We start from the raw sequence: 20,163 nt of genomic DNA, 5'->3' as shown, positions 1-20,163 counted from the left end.
GGAACCCCTTTTCATATAGCAAATGCTCCCCAGTACCCTCACAGTTGGGACACTTCCCCTTGTCAGCCTTAACAAGCAACTCCCTATAATAAACAGCACAGAGGTCAGGAGAGGGCAATGCATAGACTGATGTTAGGTCTCAGATGATGATACTGTGGTCCTAAAAAAGCTGAAATGGCTGGGTGTAGCGGCTCACGCCTTTCATCCCAGTACTCAGGAGGCACAGAGAGAAGAGTCACTGTGAGTTGGAGGCCAGCCTGAGACTACATAGTGAATTCCAAGTCAGCCTGTGCCAGAGCGAGGTCCTACCTCAACGCCCCCCACCCCGCCGATGCTGAAATGCACACACTCTTAAAAGCTCCCAGCATTCCTGACATTTGAACAGCATTAGTAGAACCTAGAGTCCTCCCTTTGGACGTTTAGCCTCAAAAGGTGATGTGAATGTTGGGTTTGAGAGATGGCTCAGTGGTTAAAGGCACTTGCTAGCAAAGCCTGTCTTTATGAGTTTGATTCCCTGGTGCCCATGTAAAGCCAGATGCACAAAGTGGCACATGCATCTGAAGTTCATTTGCAGGGGATGGAGGCTCTGATGTGCTTATGTGTCCTCTCTCTCTCTACTGGTAAATAAATAAAATATATTAAAATAAGGTAATGTGAGCTGGAGGGATGGCTTACTGGTTAAGGCGTTTGCTTGCAAAGTCAAAGGACCCAGGTTCAATTCCCCAGGACCCACATTAGCCAGATGCACAAGGGGGAGCACGTGTCTAGAGTTCGTCTACTGTGGCTGGATACCCTGGTGCACCCATTCTCTCTCTCTCTCTCTCTTTCTCTCCCTCTTTCTCTGTTAAAAATTTTTTTAAAAAAATAAGGTAATGTGAATGCCAATATTGGGAAGACCTGCATCACAAAGATCCCCTGCTTAGGAAACGGCAGGAATTTTCCTTTATCTATTCACATAAGAGGACTATAAGGTGGCCTAAGACTGAAGGGAATGCAGAATGGCATGAAGAGATATGCCACCATCACCCAAAAGGCTAACGGGAGAGAAATACAGATGGCTTTTGGTGAAGATGTCCAAGGTAACACAAGTGTGCGGTTCAGCTCAGCCCAGCTCCGTTTGGGCACCCCCTCTTTAATCATCTTCAAGGGTCACGTTAGACTGCATGCCTACTGATTCTGTTTTCTAATGTATTCCGGAAGTTGGGTTTGGGCATTTTACCTAGCATCCAGGTCACATTTACCTATTCTTTGGTTCTGAAAACTGGTACATTATCTGCATAGTTTATGGAATTTCTGAAAATTGCCTTTGTAATTTACGCAGTCTGATGCAGTGTCCTGATTGTCCCCACCCACCCCTGCCACCAGCTGCTCAATACTCTCCCATTCACTTACCCCTCCCCTGCAGGGACCCCTAGGGAGTGACCACTGCACACCACTATATCTGGGGGAAACCCTGCCCAGAGGGCCTGGGGGCTGGGCTGTTTGTTGACAATTTCAACCAGGCAGCAGCAGGGACCATTGACAGCTGCACAGCCTCCGAGGGAAATGATGAGCCTCAAAAAGGAAATACCTATAGAATGTAGGGTCTGCTGCCATAACATATGATGACTCTTCTGGAAACGGCTCATCATTCCTTACCCTGGCAAGAGATGGTAACTCTCACCCCCCCCCCCCACAGGATCCTTCTGGTTTCATCCTCTTAGAGGGTCTTCAAAGTAGACATTCACCTCTCACAGACACCCCTGACAGGCCACAAATCCGGGGATGTGCATACCTGTGTGCACACACATGCACGTGCACACACCTGCCTCTCTTCAGGTGATAGTGGGTTCTCCAGTCTTAGGAAATGTTGCAGTCAGGTTCACATTGCTGGTAGAAATCACCCACCAAGAGCAGCTTGTGGAAAAAAGAGAGGCTTATTTTGGCCTACAGGCTCGAGGAGGAAGCTCCATGAAGGCAGGGAAAACAACGACATGAGCAGAGGGTGGATATCACCCCCTGGCCAACATAAGGTGGACCATAGCAACAGGACAGTGTACCCAACAATGGCATGGGGAAACTGGCTATAACACCCATAAGCCCACCCCAACAGTACATTCCCTCCAGGAGGTATTAATTCCCAAATCTCTATCAGCTGGGAACCTAGCATTCAGAACATCTAAGTTTATGGGGGACCCCTGAATCAAACCACCACAGGAGCCATGTTTTCTGGGGGCAGGCTCCAGCAGCTGCTGTGCAGAGCTCTCTCAACCATCATGGTGCTCTGCTACACACCACCAGTCACATGAACTGTTAGCATGTGGTGAAGAGCTTTCCCCTCCCTTCTTCCTCCCCACAGCTGCAGGAGGACTTTTTGAGGGGGTGGATGTAGCCCACAAACGGGTGGTTTTTTCTCACCCCCATACATTTTCTGGTGCTAGCTCCTTCTCACACACTCCTTGTAGGCCCTTTCAGAGTTCCTTTGAGAGACCACATTATGGTAAAAGAACATTAAGGATCACTCGGTACTATCTTCCAGCCTCTGCTACCCTCCTTTGGGACTTCTCCATGAGCCAGGCCCTCACCACCTTTGAACTTCTCAGCCTCTGGGTCTCTCTAACAAATACCCCTTTTTTCTCAGGGCTGAGGATACAGGAACAATGCTGGGACACACTCTCTCCCCCACCCCTCAGTTTTTTTTAGAGGTAGGGTCTCACTTTAGCCCAGGCTGACCTAGAATTCATTGTGTAGTCTCAGGGTGGCCTCAAACTCACAGCAATCATTGTAATTCAGCCTCCAGAGTGCTGGGATTAAAGGCACCTGCCACCATGCCCAGCTAGCTTGCCATCTATCTATCTATCTATCTATCTATCTATCTATCTATCTGTCTATCTCTATCTCTCTATCTCTATATGTGCTACAGATTACATCACATTCACACATTAGACCACTGAGCTATATACCTCTAGTCCTAGGACTTTCTTTTTTTTTAATTTTATTTATTTATTTGCAAGCAGAGAGAGAAATAGAGAGATAGACAGAGAGAGAATGGGAACGCCAGGGCCTCTAGCCACTGCAAATGAACTCAAGATGCATGTGCCCCTTGTGCATCTGGCTTACATGGGTTCTGGGGAATCGAACCTGCGTCCTTTGTCCTCACAGGCAAACACCTTAACTGCTAAGCCATTTCTCCAGCCCACTTTTTTTCTTTCTTTCTTTCTCTCTCTCTCTCTTTCTTTCTTTCTTTCTTTCTTTTTTTTTTTTTTTCCGAGGTAGGTTCTCACTGTGTCCAGGCTGACCTGGAACTCACTATGTAGTCTCAGGCTGGCCTTGAACTCATGGTGATCCTCCTACCTCTGCCTCCTGAGTGCTGGGATTGAAGCCGTGGCCACCATGCCTGACTTCCAGCCCACTTTTTTTTTTTTTTTTTTTTTTTTTAATTTTTATTAACATTTTCCATGATTATAAAATATATCCCATGGTAATTCCCTCCCTCCCCACCCCCACACTTTCCCGTTTGAAATTCCATTCTCAATCATATTACCTCCCCATTACAATCATTGTAATTACATATATACAATATCAACCTATTAAGTATCCTCCTCCCTTCCTTTCTCCACCCTTTATGTCTCCTTTTCAACTTACTGGCCTCTGCTACTAAGTATTTTCATTCTCACACAGAAGCCCAGTCATCTGTAGCTAGGATCCCCATATGAGGGAGAACATGTGGCGCTTGCCAGCCCACTTTTCTTCAAAAGAAAGAACTACTAGGAAAATAAGAGGAAATGTCTTTGCTTCATGTTACTTCTGTTTAAGAGCCACAGCTTCTTCTTTTTTTTTTTTTTTAATTTTTTATTTATTTATTTGAGAGCGACAGACAGAGAAAGACAGATAGAGGGAGAGAGAGAATGGGCGCGCCAGGGCTTCCAGCCTCTGCAAACGAACTCCAGACGCATGCGCCCCCTTGTGCATCTGGCTAACGTGGGACCTGGGGAACCGAGCCTCGAACCGGGGTCCTTAGGCTTCACAGGCAAGCGCTTAACCGCTAAGCCATCTCTCCAGCCCACAGCTTCTTTTTAAACATATTTTATTTTTATTTATTTGAGAGAAAGAGAGGGATCAAGACATGTAAGAAAATAGAGAGATAGAATAAGCATACCAGGGCCTCCAGCTGCTGTGAACGGACTTCAGACACACGCACCACCTTGTGTATCTGTCTTAGGTGGGTCCTAGGAAATTGAGCCTGGGTCCTTTGACTTTGTAGGCAAGTGCCTTAACCACTAAGCCATCTCTCCAACCCAAGAAGCCAGAGCTTCTTGAATCCCATGCTTATAGGCTCACTGCCCTCCTTCCCTGCTGGGTATATGGAAACCACTGTGGCTACATGCTTTCCAGTGGTGCCTGGCATTGCTTTTCCTCATCCTCTGTCCAATCCCAGGTCTGCCCCAGAGCCTCATGGGTTCTCATCACTGGATTCAGCTCAAATGTGGGGATACAGGGTGATGCCAGAAGGCTGGTGGGGCAGGATGGGAGAGGGAAGGGGCTGTATAGCTACAGGTATGATCTGGACAGTGGGATGGGGAGAAGGGAAATAAACTCTGAAGTAGAGGGTCTGGGGTGTTCATAGAGGAAGACTGGTTTTCTCCCATGTCTTTTGCATTCTCCAAGGAGCGGTCACATTTTCAGGAAGGGTTTCTGAGTAAGGACATCCCTGTGTGTTAGCTAGGTCCACTCCAAAAGCCTCCAAGGTAATGGATGGAGGTCATGAGCCCCATTTGAGCCACGAAATTAAGGATGTCTTTCTGAGTCAGTTAAGAAAAAAAGAACTCAGGCTGAAGAGATGACTTAGTAGTTAAGGCACTTGCCTGCAAAGCCAAAGGACCCAGGTTCAATTCGCCAGAACCCACCTAAGCCAGATGCACAAGGCGGCACATGTGTCTGAAGTTTGTTTACAGTGGCTAGAGGGCCTGGCATGTCCATGCACGCATGCTCTCTCTCTCTCTCAAATAAATAAAATATTTTAGCCAGGCGTGGTGGCTCATGCTTTTGATCCCTGCACTCTGGAGGCAGAGGTGGGAGGATTGCTGTGAGTTGGAGCCCACTCTGAGACTACATAGCGAATTGCAGGTCAACCTGGGCTAGGGAAAGACCCTACCAGAAGTAGGAGGATCACATGAGTTCGAGGCCACCCTGAGACTACATAGTAAATTCCAGGTCAGCCCAGGCTACAGTGAGACCCTACCTCGAAAAACCACCACAACAAAAATGAGCCATTGAGAAGAGAGAATGGATGCACCAGAGCCTCTTTCTGCTGCAAACGAACTCCAGATACATGTACCACTTTGTGCATCTGGCTTTACACGGGTACTGGAGGAATCAAACCCAGGCTGGCAGGGTTTTTAAACAGTGCCTTTAACAGCTAAGCCCCCAAAGAACTCATGACGTGTCCCATGGGATGGCAGTCAGGAGGCGGGCGTAGTCAATTAGGAAAAACAACCAAGAGGATTGCTATGGGAGCCATAGCATGGAGGCTAAGGTGGGTCCAAGACATGTGTGGGATGGGTGAGGGGTACAAGCAGGATAAGGGGCCAGGCCCAGACCCTGTCCCTGGGCTCTGGACCTCAGTGTCTCTATTCTGTCCCTCTGGCTCCAACCTAGGGATGCCTTCTGCCTCACTGAACCCATCTGTCAGAGACTCACTCGTATCTTCCTCTTTTGGTCACAGCGTATAGCGCCAAACAGCTCAGTTGCAGACAGAGTACGGAGCCCAAGACTGTGGAGAGTCCGAGGGGAGAGGGGCCAGTGGGTGGGGAGTGGGTGAGCAAGGGAGGAGAGGAGCCGGGGCGCTGAGGACCATGGCCGAAGCCGTCACCTACGCAGACCTGAAGTTCGTGAAGGCTCCCCTGAAGACCAGCGTCTCCAACCCGCTAGGGCAGGGTAAGTGGGGACTGGGGACGCGGACTTCCTGATTTTTCATCCTGTGCTCATAACCGACCTCCATCCGCCAGATTCCCTTTCTGCCTCCTACCTTGGACCCTTTTCTTTCCAGACTCTGAGTCCTACGAAGACGGGGAACTGACCTACGAGAATATACAAGTGCCCTCGGCCCCAGGGGGACCCTCGGCACCCGTGGCATCCTCAGGCTTGGCTTCCTCTGGACTAGGAGACAAGACAGGTATGCCCATGGAGGGCGTCTCCAGCTGGGGAATCCACAGCATTCTTGGTAGGACAAGACCCTTAGGGAGCAGAGAGGGACAAGAACAGGAGAAATAAAATGAGGTGTGTGGGGGGGGGGAGATCCCAGGGGCCAGACGGAGGGTCCCAATGGCAAGGACTGCGGGCGCGATCAGGTCAGCCCTGTGGGGAGGTGGGTTCTAGTGGGACATAGGGAGCCAGAGGAGAGAAAGGGGGATGGGGGAGGAGTAGGGGGTCACAGACAAGGGACCCTGTGGAGCTGATCAAGGGGGCCCCAGCAGGAAGATAAGGGGTGTGAGAGAGGGGCAAGGGTGGGCGTAAGGCGACCCGGGAAAGGCTTCTGGTTGAGGAATTCCCAACGTGGCATTTCCGGGGCAGAGCGGGACAGGAGCGGGGTGTGCGCCCCAAAGCCCTCAAAATGATGGCCACACAAGGCCCCCGGGGGGAGCTGACGAAGTCCGGAAAGTGACGCGACTGTCCCAGCACAGCGGCGCAGGGCGACCCGGGAAAGAGTAGGGTCTCAGCACGGTGGGCGGCTGGGGCGAGGTGACATTTCCCGGGGCTTTCCGCGCTCACCCTGGGCTCTCCCCTCCGCAGGGCTCACGCCGGAGCGGCCCACTCGGCCCTGGAGCTCCGGGACAGCGCCAGCCCGTGCCGCGGGGCGGCTTCTCCGCTGTGGGTACAGTCCCCTCCGCAGCCTGGCGCTGCTGGCCGCCCGCCACCCACGGGCCAGCTCGCCGGGCACGGGTGGCAGACGCTGGGGACTGGAGCTGTAGTGATCTTTCTGGGGACACCCGAATAGTCCAGCTACCCGCTCCTCTCATTGCCATCTGGGAAGGGATGACCCCCACACCAGTTAATTCAGGTCACACCCACCCAGCACGGAGAGTTCCCTATTCACACGCCCTCAGTCCCCTTACCCTCTCTTAGCTGAGACTTAGTTCCCTCCCCTGGTAATGCTCCTCCGGTCTCGGCGGTCCCAGGCTCCAGTCCTCATTCCCCAACACCCCAGCTCCTCTTTCTGAAATACAGCCCCTACCAGATAAGGTCCTCTTGCTCCTGTATTAGTTCTTCCCCGAGACTGACATCTCCTGTTCCCTTTTGCCCTCTAAGGTCCCACGATCTGCTTACAGTATTTCTTGCTTGGTCTTCTCCTCACCTGCCTGCTATTAGGGGTGGCTGCCATCTGCCTGGGCGTCCGCTGTGAGTATGGGAGCCCCTATTTCCCATTCACCCTAGACAGCTTCTCCTCCACATCTACTCTCCTGGACACTGCCCCTCCATCCTTAGCTTTTACTCTGGTATCTAGCTAGGTCTATTTTGGAGCATCCTGTCTTCCTAAGTCATTCTTCCTTAGTCTCAGGTCTCCTTAAGATTTAAGCACCCAGACCTTACATTTTCATGTTAAGCAAAAAGTTGAAAGAAGCAGAAAAAGCTGATACTGAAGTGCCAAGGCATCATGGTACGGCTGGACGACATGCCCCCAGCTCCCATTCAGTCCTCCCAGCCCCCTCAGAAAGGGTCCCAACATGCAGCCCAGCCTGTCCTGGAACTTACTGTCCTCTTGCCTCAGACTCCCCTGTGGTCCCTTAGGTGTAGACCACGACCACTAAGCTAAAAGCACCTCTTTTCATGGTCCAACAGATATGCAGACGTCTCAGCAGCTCCAGCAGATGACCAGGGTTCTGGAAGCCACTAACAGCAGCTTGCGGCAGCAGCTCCGCCTAAAGATAACTCAGCTGGGACAGAAGGAGGAGGATCTGCAGGGGTCTAGGAGAGAGCTGGCCCAGAGTCAGGAAGCCCTCCAGGAGGAGCAGAGGGCTCACCAGAACACTGAGGGGCAACTACAAACCTGCCAGTTAGAGGGAGAGAAGACCAGGGAGACCTTGAGAAGGGAGAAGGAGCAGAGGAGGAACTTGGACGAGAGGCTGAGGAGCATGCAGGACACACTGAAGGGTTACTCCAAGTGCTCCTCACCAGGTATCTGCTCTGGACTTGAGAAGATGGGACAGCTGGCCTGTGAGGGATGGACCGAAGCAAGGAGAGACTAGAGGCTACGGTCTGGCTAGCCCTGAGAGGTCAGTGAGTTGTTCAGGAAAAGGGGCAGTGAGCACAGTAGTGTTGGACCTGAGCTACCTGACACAGCCAATGGTGAGAAGGACACGGGTATTGGGTTATAAGCCTAGCTCTAAGGCAGATAGATCATGGTGGGAGAGGGCAGAAGAGGTGGCATTCAGCAGTATGGCAAACTCAGGTTTCATCTGATGATATCAGCAGCAAGGATCTGGAACCCCTTGAATGTGAGTGAGAGTTTGGTTGTTCCTGCATTTTTCTAAAGACAGGGTCTTTGATTAATTCTCACTACACCGGAGATCTCCCCAAATATGAAGAATTATTGACTGACACAGAGTGAAGTCTGGAAGTGGGGCAAGGCAGATGACAGTCTCAGACATTTGTGACACTTACAATGTGGTGTGTGAGTGTATGCGGGGGGTGTTGTCTTTTGGGGAACCAGGATGGGAGGCTTACCCACTGTGAAAATAGGAGGCTAGTCCGTAGGTGGGGCTGGGAAGAGGGACACCTAAGAGAGTAAAAGTTGTGTTTGGACCAGTGTGAGGTTCTAGGCAGGATGCCATGCCTGAGGGGACTAGGGAGCTCACGGACCCCAGTGAGGGTTAGGTTCTTTCTGCCTTAGGGGGCTATGTGCAGTCCACCGAGGCTTAAGTCAGTAAGATTACATGCAGACAGCCCCAGTTCTCATTTCCTGATCTTTCTTTTTCTCTATGACCCCCAGTACCATGTCAATGATGCCACCTATTCCCATGCCTACACTTTAGACCTTGGCATTCCAGCGCCCCTCTGCTGAAAGGGCAGTTGTAAACATCCACTCTGATCACTACTGCCCGACCTCACAGGAGTCCCCCTACTTCAATCACCCTGAGGCTTCCTGCTCCCAGACTCTCCTGTTTCCTTCCTTTTCCATAGCTACCTCTTATCTCACTTCTCTCCCTCCTCATTTTGGGTTCCAGGTCCATCACTCAATTAATCACTGCTGGGTTCCATTGTCTTCATGTGCTAGACAAAGCTAACCCAAGCTAAGTATGTGAGCTGGGCGTGGTGGCGCACACCGTTAAGAGGCTGAGGTAGGAGGTTTGCTGTGAGTTTGATGCCAGCCTGGACTACAATGTGAGTTTCAGTTCTAGACTGGCTAGAGTGAGACCCTGCCTCAAAAAAATGAAAACAAGGAGCCAGGCGTGGGTGGCACATGCCTTTAATCCCAGCACTTGGGAGGCAGAGGTAGGAGGATCATTGTGAGTTCGAGGCCACCCTGAGACTACATAGTGAATTCCAGGTCAGCCTGGACGAGAGTGAGACTCTACCTCAAAAAACCAAAAAAAAAAAAAAAAAAAAAAAAAAAACACCAAAGAAACCAACCCCCCCAAAAAAACCCAAATAACAAAACAAAACTACGTATGTATTAAGAAAGAAACTTAAAAGAAAATCTCAATCCTAGATGAGCTCAGCTAATCTAGGCCTGCACCAAAGTGTGACAAAAATTATAATTGTACAATGACAAGAAATCAGTTTGGTGTCATTGAAAGTCTAGAGCTGCATTGCCTGGAAAGCTATACAGTGGTTAGCTTGCTCTCTGTAATGAGTCCATCCCCCACATGTTCAGCTGATATCTACTCCTTCATCACTTACTCCGCCAGAGAGTAATTCCCTCTATTTTTTTTTTTTTTTTAAAGCTAGGGTCTTGCTCTAGCCCAGGCTGACCTGGAATTCACTATGTAGTCTCAGGTTGGCTTCAAACTCAAGGTGCTCCTCCTACCTCTGCCTCCCAAAAGTGCTGGGATTAAAGGTGTGTACCACCATGCTCTGCAATTCTTTCCATTTCATACCACCAAGTCTATAGCCATTTGCTTGTTTTATATTTTATTTATTTATATTTACTTATTTTGCAGATCCCAATCTCTTGCAAGGAGAACTGCAACAGCTGATTTTTTTTTTTTTTAATTACCCCAAACCCCAGCTGAATGCAGTCCATTTTGCATATTGGATCCAGGAAACCTATTTTTATTTTTATTTTTTTTTTTTGAGGTAGGGTCCCATTCTGGCCCAGGCTGACCTGCAATTCACTACGTAGTCATAGGGTGGCCTTGAACTCATGGTGATCCTCCTACCTCTGCCTCATGAGTCCTGGGATTAAAGGCATGCACCACCATGCCCGGCTTTTTTTTTTTTTTTAAGAGGAATTGTTTTTGTTTTTCGAGGTAGGGTTTCACTCTGGTCCTGGCTGACCTGGAATTAACTCTGTCATCTCAGTGTGGCCTTGAACTCATGGCAATCCTCCTACCTCTGCCTCCCGAGTGCTGGGGTTAAAGGCGTGTGCCACCACGCCCAGCCTAAATAAATAAATATGCATTTTAAATTTGTTTTTACTCATTTATTTGAGAGAGGCAGAAAGAGAGGGGGGGGAGGGAAAGAATATGAGTGCACTAGGATCTTTAGCCACTGCGAACAAACTCCAGATGCTTATGCCCCCTTGTGCATCTGCCTTATGTGGGTACGGGAAATTGAAACCTGGGTCTTTAAGCTTTGCACTAAAATGTCTTAACCACAAAGCGATCTCGCCATCCCAGTAAATATATTTTTTAAAAAATCTGAACTAGGGTTAGAGAGATGGCTTCATGGTTAAGACACTTGCCTGTGAACTAAGGACCCATGTTCTGCTTTCCAGATCCCATGTAAGCCAGATGTACAAGGTGACATAAGAGCTCAAGGTCGCACATGTGCACAAGATGGTGGATGCATCTAGAATTCAATTGTAGTGGCTGGAGGCCCTGGCAAGCCAATTCTCTTTCTTTCTCTCTCTCTTTCTCATAAAAACAGTCCTGCTGGGCGTGGTGGTGCGCTCCTTTAATCCCAGCACTCTAGAGGCAGACGTAGGAGGATCGCTGTGAGTTCAGAACAGCCTTGAACTACATAGTGAATTCCAGGTCAGCCTGGGCTAGAACAAGACCCTACCTCGAAGGAACAATTCTGAACCGAACCAGGCATGGTGGCATATACCTGTAATCCCAGCCCTTGGGAGGCTAAAACAGGAGTCTGTGGCCAGCCTAGACTCCACAGTGAGTTAAGTGTATTAAGACCTTGTTTCCAAAAAGAAACAAACAGTAAAAATCCTTCCAGGGCTGGAGAGATAGTGGTTAAGCGCTTGCCTGTGAAGCCTAAGGACCCGGGTTCCAGGCTCGATTCCCCAGGACCCATGTTAGCCAGATGCACAAGGGGGCGCACACATCTGGAGTTTGTTTGCAGTGGCTGAAAGCCCTGGCACGCCCATTCTCTCCCTCCCTCTCTCTCTCTCTCTCTCTCTCTCTGCCTCTTTCTCTGTCTGTCACTCTCAAATAAATAAATAAAAATAAACAAAAAAAATTTAAAAAGAATCCTCCTTAAATGACTTTCAAGGCTCCTGCCTACATTTAGTATTCCTCTTATTCTCTTAACCCTCTTCAAGTTGGTGATATTTCTTTCTTTCTTTCCTTCTTTCTTTCTTTTTTCTTTTCTGAGGTAGGGTCTCATTGTAGCCCAGGCTGACCTGAAATTTACTCTGCAGTCTCAGGGTGGCCTCGAACTCATAGCAATCCTTCTACCTCTGCCTCCCAAGTGCTGGGATTAAAGGTGTGTGCCACAATACATGGCACTAATTTATTTTAATTCCTTTAAGTTGCCACAGTCCATCTCTGTGGGGGTAGTTGGATGGGGCATGAGAATACATAGAATGGGGGAGCCAGTGGGCAGAGAGTGATTTTTGAGTGACCTGGGGATGGTGGGTCAAAATAATGGAGAGAGAGGTGGGTAAGGAGTCAAGAGCATAGACTGGATATGCAGTGTTAAAGATGGATGTTTACTTTTACAAATAACCAGGGAAAGAACAGAGATAGGCATTTTGAGGTAGAGAGCAAAGAAATGGAGAGTGTTCATAATTTCATCAAAACAGGAAGCAAGGCTAGCTGCTTACGGAGTTGTGGCCGGAGGCTGGAGGAATGTTACCCACTGAGTGTGCAGTGGGAAGTGCATTAGGGAGTAAATGAGATCAATGAATGGCTGGGAAGCCCTATTGTTCAATTTGGGAGTGTAGGTGAGTTTAACCAAAATGTTAGGGTGGAGTAAAATATTTTAGAAATCAGGGACAGTAACACCAGCCTTAGTTAAAACAACAACAACAACAACAAAAAACCTCCCATATTATTAAGAAGTAATGTTGATTGTTAAAGACTTCCAGGGCTGGAGAGATTGTTCAGTGGTTAAAGGTGCTTATTTGCAAAGCCTAATGGCCTGGGTTCGATTCTCCATTGCCCATGTAAAGCCAGATGTACAAAGAGTGCTCTCTCTCTCTCCCCCTCCCCCATCCCTTTATTTCTCTTAAATTAAAAATTAAAAACTTCCTAACTTTATACAGGTAAGACATTTCTAGGAGAGACAAAAGAAAGATCCCAAAAATAGAGGACTAGAAGTTGACAGTGACACTGAGCTTAGACCTAAGGCAATATTGTAATATCATTAGCAACCTGATGGCTTTTATCCCAAGTATGCTGCTGGCACATCCTTTCTGTTTTGTAGATACCTGCTGTCCGCTGGGATGGGTGCTGTACAAGAAAAGCTGCCTTTATGTCTCATCTACTCAGAAAAGTTGGGAGGACAGTGAAAAGCATTGTTCATCTCTGTCAGCCAGGCTGTTCACATTTGGTGAAACTCATCAGTACTATGCTTACCCTAAAGTAAGCATACCCCTATCTCTCCTGAAGTGGGCACTGTTGATAAGAGAGGCATGGCATCAAGTCAGGAATGACTGTGCACACCTGTATGCATTCCTTTACAATGGCAGCTACAATAATCACACAGTTTGCCAGTAAGCTTGGAAACAGCTTCTCCCGTCTTCCCAGCCCCATACTCCAGGCGGCTCCTGCTGCTTAACGTTGGCATGAGAGCAGAGACTTCTGAACCATCATCTCTACTTCAATCTGCGTCTTAGCTTGCTGTCACTGCCCTGAGCTACTCGATTGTTCTTTGACCCTTGTGGTCTCGCAAGCAGACTGTATTGTAGGGGCTGATTTCTTGGGACCATAACAGTCCACAGAATAATTCCCTTCCAAAAATGGCAGAAATTCTTATGTGGTTTGGAAGTGAAATAAAGGGTGAGCCTCTATCTGCAGGGTGGCATTTGAAGGATACAAGGACAAATCACTGAAGAGCTGTCATATACCAAAATGGCCACAGTTCTCTTTCCAAAACTCATACATATTAACACTTTTCACATTTTTTTCTAAGTCCCTTCAGGAGGAACTGCACAGCATTTTAAGAGAAGAGTTGTTAAATGATGTTGCATATTGGACAGGCCTACAGAAAAACTACAGGTAAGTTCCCTAGGTAAGTTTCTGAGGACTATGGGGGCATTTTCAACTGAGGGATCCCTTCATAAGGGCATAGTAACCTAAAATTTCCCTAAAGTCCTGCTCCCAAAATTCTTCCACAAATCACTATTGCTATTTCCTATTTGTTTGTTCCTTCTATTTGATTAATGACTCTTAGGGCATACTTATTCTCATTCAACCCCCTGTATGTAGAGGTTCCTGGGATAGCCTTAAAAAACTTACAAACTTAGCTGGTGGCTCATGCCTTTAATCCCAGCACTTGGGAGGCAGAGGTAGGAAGATTGCCATGAGTTCCAGGCTACCCTGAGACTGCAGAGTGAATTCCATGTCAGCCTGAGCTAGAGCAAGACCCTACCTCAAAAAACAAAACAAAAAATTACCAAATTGGGTGCAGTGGCTCATGTCTGTAATCCCAGCACTCAGGAGGCTGAGGCAGGAGGTTCATGTGTTCAAGGCCAGTCTGGGCTCCATATGTGCTTCAAAAAATAAAAAGAGGTTGCCCTTGCTCAGCCCAGGGCAGTTGGGGTCATACAGCCACCCCAAGGAAGTAAGCACAGGAGCAGTGGAGTAAATTTTTGAGGCCCTAAAACAGGGTGACCACTTTCTTGTTTCCTATATGGAGTTTTCATCTTGAAGACCTTGGTGACCTTTCCTCCCTGGTCCTAAAGCCTCTCTGAGTTCAGAAATCTGTTCCCAGATGATGGCCAAGTATGCCCTTAGGCAGGCAGTGTTAGGCAAGGGGGAAGATAGAACGGTCTAGGAGCGTCCAGAGTATATCCTAATCCTGCTCACTACTCTTAGATATCAATCCTCAACATGTCGCCAGATAAAAGTTAGTTGGAAATTGTCAATAGACTGGTCAGAGTGTAGAAGTCTTTATCCCTGCATCTGCCAGCGGGATGTTTCCACATTTCCAGATGGGGCCACTCTGCCCTGAGCTGGTAAGTGGGAAGGGGTGGGGTTGAAGCATGGGGGTGAGGGCTACCCCAGCAGGAGCCCAAGGAAAAACTTGTTCCTGCATTTGGCAGTCACATACACAGCTCCAGTAGCTTGGTCTGTTTAGGTAAAGGCAGGACTGGCAGGGAAGGGGCAGGTATAGTCTAGAATGGAAGGGAGGGTAGTGATGTGGATTTTCTGGGAGCTGGGTTGGGGGAAGACTGTGAGCTGGATGAGGGTCTAATGACAGCGAGATGTGGAGCACAGGGATACTTTACTCTTCCAGATACTCATGCCAAGAGCTTGCAACCAGCATCCCTAACCTGTGGCCTGCAGGTTAAGACTACCATTCTCCTAGCACGCCCTCACTCTGGGCATGGCCACCTAAGGGCTGATCCATGTCCAACACTTCTAGAGAGCCTCTGCCTGCTTGAACCCTGTCCCAGAAACTCATCTGTTCCGGACAAGAGTGAAGAAGCCTCTAGAAAGGACTTCAGTCTTCCCACACTGGCACTGGGTAGGGGGAGGAGGGCGCACCGCTGAGTGGATGGGGCAGCCCGGAGCCAGCCAGGCAGTTTTATTGAAACCTTTTTTTAAATAATTTGCACGTGTTAGTCTTGTGTGTCAGCAATGTGTCTGGTTCAGTGATCCCCATGGGACAGCGAGCCCAGGGCTTGCATGGGAAGTGCTCTGTCCCTCAAGTCCATGCAGAGGCTCCCCTATACCAGGAAAAGAGCAGCCAGCCAGCTCATCTGGGGCTGGCATTGTCCACCAAGTATGTTCTGTCCTTACAGGGTATCCTGAAGGCCAAAGTTGGAAGCCTGAGATGACAGGCCCCACTGCTAAGAGCGTGCCCCAGGCAGCTGCAGGCTGGGCGTGGGTGGCTTGGCATGGTGCCCTCGGTGGCAGAGGAGACTGCCCGCTTCACAGTTCAGGTTGCGGTAGCGAGCAACAGCTGGGGTGGGGCGAGGGCACATGGACAAGAAGCCAAAGCTGAAGGGGCCGAGGCAACAGCCAGGGCAGGGCAGCCCCTCTTCTGGCTCCCGGGGAGCTGACGGGGGCGGCGAGGGTTCTGTCCGCTCCAAGGCTGCTGCCCGGGGCAGGCTATGCTGTGCCCGGTTCCAAGGCTCCCCAACCCAGCTTTGTGGGGAATTCACCACCACACCAGGGGGGTTGTTGTTGAGGGCAGGTCCTGATCTAGGGGACCAGGGTTGGGAGGCAGAAGAACAAGTACTGATGAAGTTGTCTGTGGCCACAGCCAGAGGCAGCTGGTGAGCTGGTCCTGGGGTTTCTGGTTCTGGACTGCTGCCCTCACACTCCATCTTCTCTTCAGCCGAGGGACCCACGGGAGGAGGGCCAGGACCTGGCAGTGCAGTCTCCATACGTCGGGGCAGCTCAGGGGATGAGGGTAGTGAGCGGCAGCGGCGGACAGGTGTCCCGGGCTGGACCAGAGTCTCTGGAGTGGTCACCAAGGGCATCTGGGTAGAGGGCAATGGTGATGGTGGTACCAAGGATAGGGGGGTGACTGGCTTGCACGGCGTGTCCAGGAGCTTGATCTTGCCACCTCTGAGGTCTTCCCGTAGTGAGAAGGGGTTGACTCGTGTTAGGCTGTCCCCCCAGTTGGGGGGTGATTCTGGTGATGGCGGCAGGAAGAGATCTGACCGGCTGCGGGAGAGCCGGGGATCTGGCCTGGGAAGAGTGGCAGAGGGACCTCCTCTTGGAACAGATCCTATAAAAGAGAAGTCTATGATCAATCATTGTTTTTAGACCCCTGAGGACCTCATTATTCTTCAGGGGGCTGGTGGGACAAAAGCTTAGAAAAAGGAGTCTCAAAGCAATGTTTTATCCCCTCTTCCTTTGCTTCCTCAGCCCCCAGCAGTACAAAGCTAGCCTCTTTGAAACATCCTTTCATCCTCTCCAGCCCACCCAACTCCCAGTCTTCTCAGCAAATAAAATCATCCTCCTGGGCTGGAGAGATGGCTTAGCAGTTAAGGCACTTGCCTACAAAGCCAAAGGACCCGGGTTTGGTTCCCTAATACCCACGTAAGCCAGATGCACAAGGTGATGCATATGTCTGGAGTTTATTTGCAGCAGCTGAAGGCCCTGGTGTGCCCATTCTCATTTATTCATTCATTATCCTCTCAAATAAACAATTAATCCTCCTCCTAACTCTGACTTCTCAGGAGAGGGGGCAGGGCTTCAGATGGGTCAAGTTTATGTTCACTTACTCTGGTTGTATGTCAGGGGAGCCTTGGTGAAGGGAGCTGGTTCAGGCAGCTGCTCCAGGATCTGTTCCAGGTGCTGGGTGATTTCAGTGAAGGGAGCACGGGTGCTGGGTTCCATCTGATGAATAAAGACAGTGCAGCTTCACTCGGGGCTCTGAAGAGGGCCCCCCAATTTTCCTCCTATCCCCTGTTACCCACAGGGCAGCCATATGAAGTCACTGACAGGGGTCAGGGACAGGGAGGAGAGCGAGGCTCTTACGCTGCAGCAGTGGATGGCCAGGAGCAGGAAGGGCAGTGGGCAGTCATCTCCAACTAGGGTTCGAAAAGCAGGCACATCCAAGCCAAAGTCCTGTGGGGACAGAGGAGGGACCCCCAAGTCAGACTTCTTTGAGCTCTCTTCCTGCCCCCTATGAGGACCTCAATCTCCAGGGGACCCTCCTTGGTTATGAGCCATCTATTCTGGAGTTTCCTGTTTAAACTTAGCTGTTCACCTCGGTGCGAGGCAGGTAGTCAGGGTCCGCAGGAACTCGGGCAATGAGCTCACAGAGGACAATCCCAAAGGCGAAGACATCAGCCTAAGGGCAGGAAATAACCGCATCAATGGGGAAGAAGTGATAGTTGGCATGTGTTGGAAGAGTGACTGCGAAGGGCATGGGGGCAGTTTGGAGGTTTCCAGGTATCTGGTTAGGTACTGCTGGGTGGGGTTCTATGAGAGTATCTCAGCGGTCTCCAGGGGGAAATTAGGATTCTGAAGAGTTGATATCTTACCTTCTCATCATACAGCTCTCCCCGCAACACCTCTGGAGCCATCCAATATGGGGAACCCACCACAGCCAATGGCTCCTTCCTTGCCCCTTCCCTGCAGGAGCAGGGGCAGAAACATCCTATTCAGACATCCTCCACAGGCAAAAGGGGATGAAGTGAAACCCCTTCACACCCAAGGGAAATGACACTGCGGGGGGGGGGGCTGTACTTAGATAGGGGACCTATCCGAGAGGGTTGGGGGTAACAAGGGAAATCACCTTACCTATATACAGGAATCTTTTCAGCCAGCCCAAAGTCACCCACCACAGCTGTGAAACCTTGGTCTTCCCTTCGGACCAGACAGTTCTGACACACATATATAGGCATCCTTACACACCCATCACCTGCTCCCTGGTTTTTCAATACATACCCCACAGCCCATTCTGCACCATCACCCCAACCTTCCCTCTCAGTTCTCTAATGTACTCCATTAATGCAGCATCACCCAACACTCCAGTTCCTCACAGCACTCCCGTCATCCCAGTTCTCCAATATTCAATACCTTGTCACTCTAATATCCTCATATAACTACTATCCACATTCCAACATCCATGGGCCAATTGCAACTTGATAGTCTCAAGCCCTCATTCATGCTTCCACCCACCTGGCCGGCCTACCTTGGATGTGAGGTCTCGGTGAAATACACCTTTGGCATGTAGGTACCGCAGGCCTCTGGCAATGTCCAGAGCTAGGCGGAGCCTGACTGGCCAGGATAGGGGCTCAGGGGAGCCGAGTAGCTGTTCCAGAGTCCCCCCATTCATATACTGGGGAATAGGGACGAAAGGAGAATGAAGGTCAAGGGCTTCAGTCTGTATTCTGTGTCTCTCACTAACAAGCCAGGTGACACTCAGGAGGATCACAGAGATCAGAAGGGAGGCTGTGCTCCAGGGTGCTCCATTCATGTTCTAGGGTGCCCTGTTCAATACAGTAGCTGCCAGCCATGTACAACTGCTTAAGCTGTTAATGTTAAGTATAACTAAACACCAGCCACATTTGCCATGCTCTAGCCCAGCCACATGCTAGTGGCTACGGCATTGCACTGCACGGATACAGAATATAACCACCAGCTGGGGACGTAGGTCAATTGGTTAGAGGGCTTGCCTAGAATGCATGAAGCCCTGGGTTCGGTCCTGGAACCTTACAAACAGGGCATGGTGGTGGCACATGCCTGTAATCCTAGCACTTGGGAAGTGGATGCAGGAGGATCAGGAGCTCAAGGTCATCCTCAGTTACATATCAAGTTCAAGGCCAGCCTGGGTTACATGAGACCCTGCCTCAAAGAGGTGTGTGTGGGGGAGACTGTTTACAGAACATCTTCATCACTGTAGAAAGTTCTGTGTGGCAGCACTGTTCTAGGAGATATAGGGAATGAGATCAACTGAGGGCTCTGGTATGGTGGCGTGCCCAAAGGGAAGTGTAGAAAGCTTCTCTTTATTCCCCAGTGGGTTCATCAAGCCCACTGGCTCGTTCCTCCTGGTTAGTCCCTGTGCTTCTCAACCCATGCTTACCTCTGTAAGAGCGTGCAGCTGCCCTTGATGCACACAGACCCCCATGAACCTGGAAGACGATGGGAAGACAGAACAGGCTGTAAGAGCCCGGGCTCTGAGGCTCCCTCTTTTCCCGCGGGATCTTTCCTTCTTTCCTCTAGCCCAGTAAGCTACCCAGCAGGAGGCTAGGCCGCTTACCTAAGGATGTTCGGGTGGCGGAGCCGGTTCATCAGCTGCACCTCCCTCAGCGTGTTGCCCCGGTTACTGGGGAGCTTGTTCATCTTCAGCACCATGACTTGCCCCGACTGTCGGTGCCTAACCTGCGGGCGGCAAGGGCCGGTGTGTGGCGACAGGTTGGGGTGGGTTGCTCAAGTGCGGGAGTGCACTACCCCAGGCGGTAATCTCTCAAGTTCGAGCCTCCAGTCCAAGGATGGGTCCCGCCCCTCTGTCTTCTCCGCCGGTCCCTACCTTGTAGACCTCCGAAAAGAAGCCGGCCCCGATCTTCTCCGCGCAGTCAAAATCGTCCACACGCGCCAGGCTGGACACGGCGCTGCGGAGAGCCCGGTAGGAGGAGGGGCGGCCCCGGCCCGGGCCTCCGCCTGCGCCCCCCGGTCCTGGCAGCCCCTCCCCCGGCGCCTCTCCGGGCCCGGGCCCGGGGCCCCGCAGTGGGGGCCGTTCCCCGGCCATAGCCGGGCCCCCAGCCCGGCCCTGCTTCACATGGCAGGGTCCCCGGGACCCGGGCAGGCCGCGCTCGCCATGGGCGCCGGCCCAGCGCGATCCGGGGCGCCCGCGGGGAGAATGGGAGATCTGCACAAGAGCCTGGGCCCGCCCCCGCCCCGCCGATTAGCTGAGCCCGGGGCGGGATGCCGCTCCTCGCTGCGCAGGGCCTGGGCCTGGGCCGGGAGGTGGCGGCGGCGACGCTCCCGGGCGCCGGCGGGCTGGCTCCCCGCAGGCGGAGGCGGGCAGGCGGCGGCGGCGGCGGCGGCTGCTCCGCTTCGCCGCTGGGGCTCAGGCTCCGCGGCCTGCCAGGGGCGGGGCCGGGCCGGGCCTGGGCTTAACTCCTTGGAGCCCGGCCTCCGACGGCGGCCACGCCCCCCCAGG

General features: G+C 51.0%; 2 protein-coding genes across 2 annotated transcripts; one reads left to right on the top strand and one right to left on the bottom strand.

Moving 5' to 3' along the window:
• Positions 1 to 5,834: 5,834 nt before the first annotated feature.
• Cd72 (CD72 molecule) lies at positions 5,835 to 15,147 on the top strand. Its single transcript, XM_045136935.1, has 9 exons — positions 5,835 to 5,916; positions 6,029 to 6,154; positions 6,772 to 6,849; positions 7,288 to 7,377; positions 7,819 to 8,154; positions 12,799 to 12,956; positions 13,507 to 13,592; positions 14,412 to 14,551; positions 14,833 to 15,147. Exons 1-8 carry the CDS (start codon positions 5,835 to 5,837, stop codon positions 14,545 to 14,547), a joined length of 1,092 nt encoding a protein of 363 aa, XP_044992870.1. The 3' UTR covers positions 14,548 to 14,551; positions 14,833 to 15,147.
• Tesk1 (testis associated actin remodelling kinase 1) lies at positions 15,091 to 19,764 on the bottom strand. Its single transcript, XM_004658343.3, has 10 exons — positions 19,531 to 19,764; positions 19,261 to 19,382; positions 19,084 to 19,132; positions 18,193 to 18,339; positions 17,799 to 17,881; positions 17,540 to 17,630; positions 17,263 to 17,346; positions 17,031 to 17,120; positions 16,775 to 16,889; positions 15,091 to 16,275 (listed from the first exon to the last, which is right to left on the bottom strand). The coding sequence occupies exons 1-10, from the start codon at positions 19,747 to 19,749 to the stop codon at positions 15,389 to 15,391; spliced, it is 1,887 nt and encodes a 628-aa protein (XP_004658400.2). The 5' UTR covers positions 19,750 to 19,764; the 3' UTR covers positions 15,091 to 15,388.
• Positions 19,765 to 20,163: the final 399 nt, after the last annotated feature.

The sequence above is a fragment of the Jaculus jaculus genome, chromosome 1 (genome assembly GCF_020740685.1).
Source record: "Jaculus jaculus isolate mJacJac1 chromosome 1, mJacJac1.mat.Y.cur, whole genome shotgun sequence".
Lineage (NCBI taxonomy): Eukaryota > Metazoa > Chordata > Mammalia > Rodentia > Dipodidae > Jaculus > Jaculus jaculus.
The sequence above is the reverse complement of the archived record's forward strand: the minus strand, read 5'-3'. Positions and strand labels throughout refer to the sequence as shown.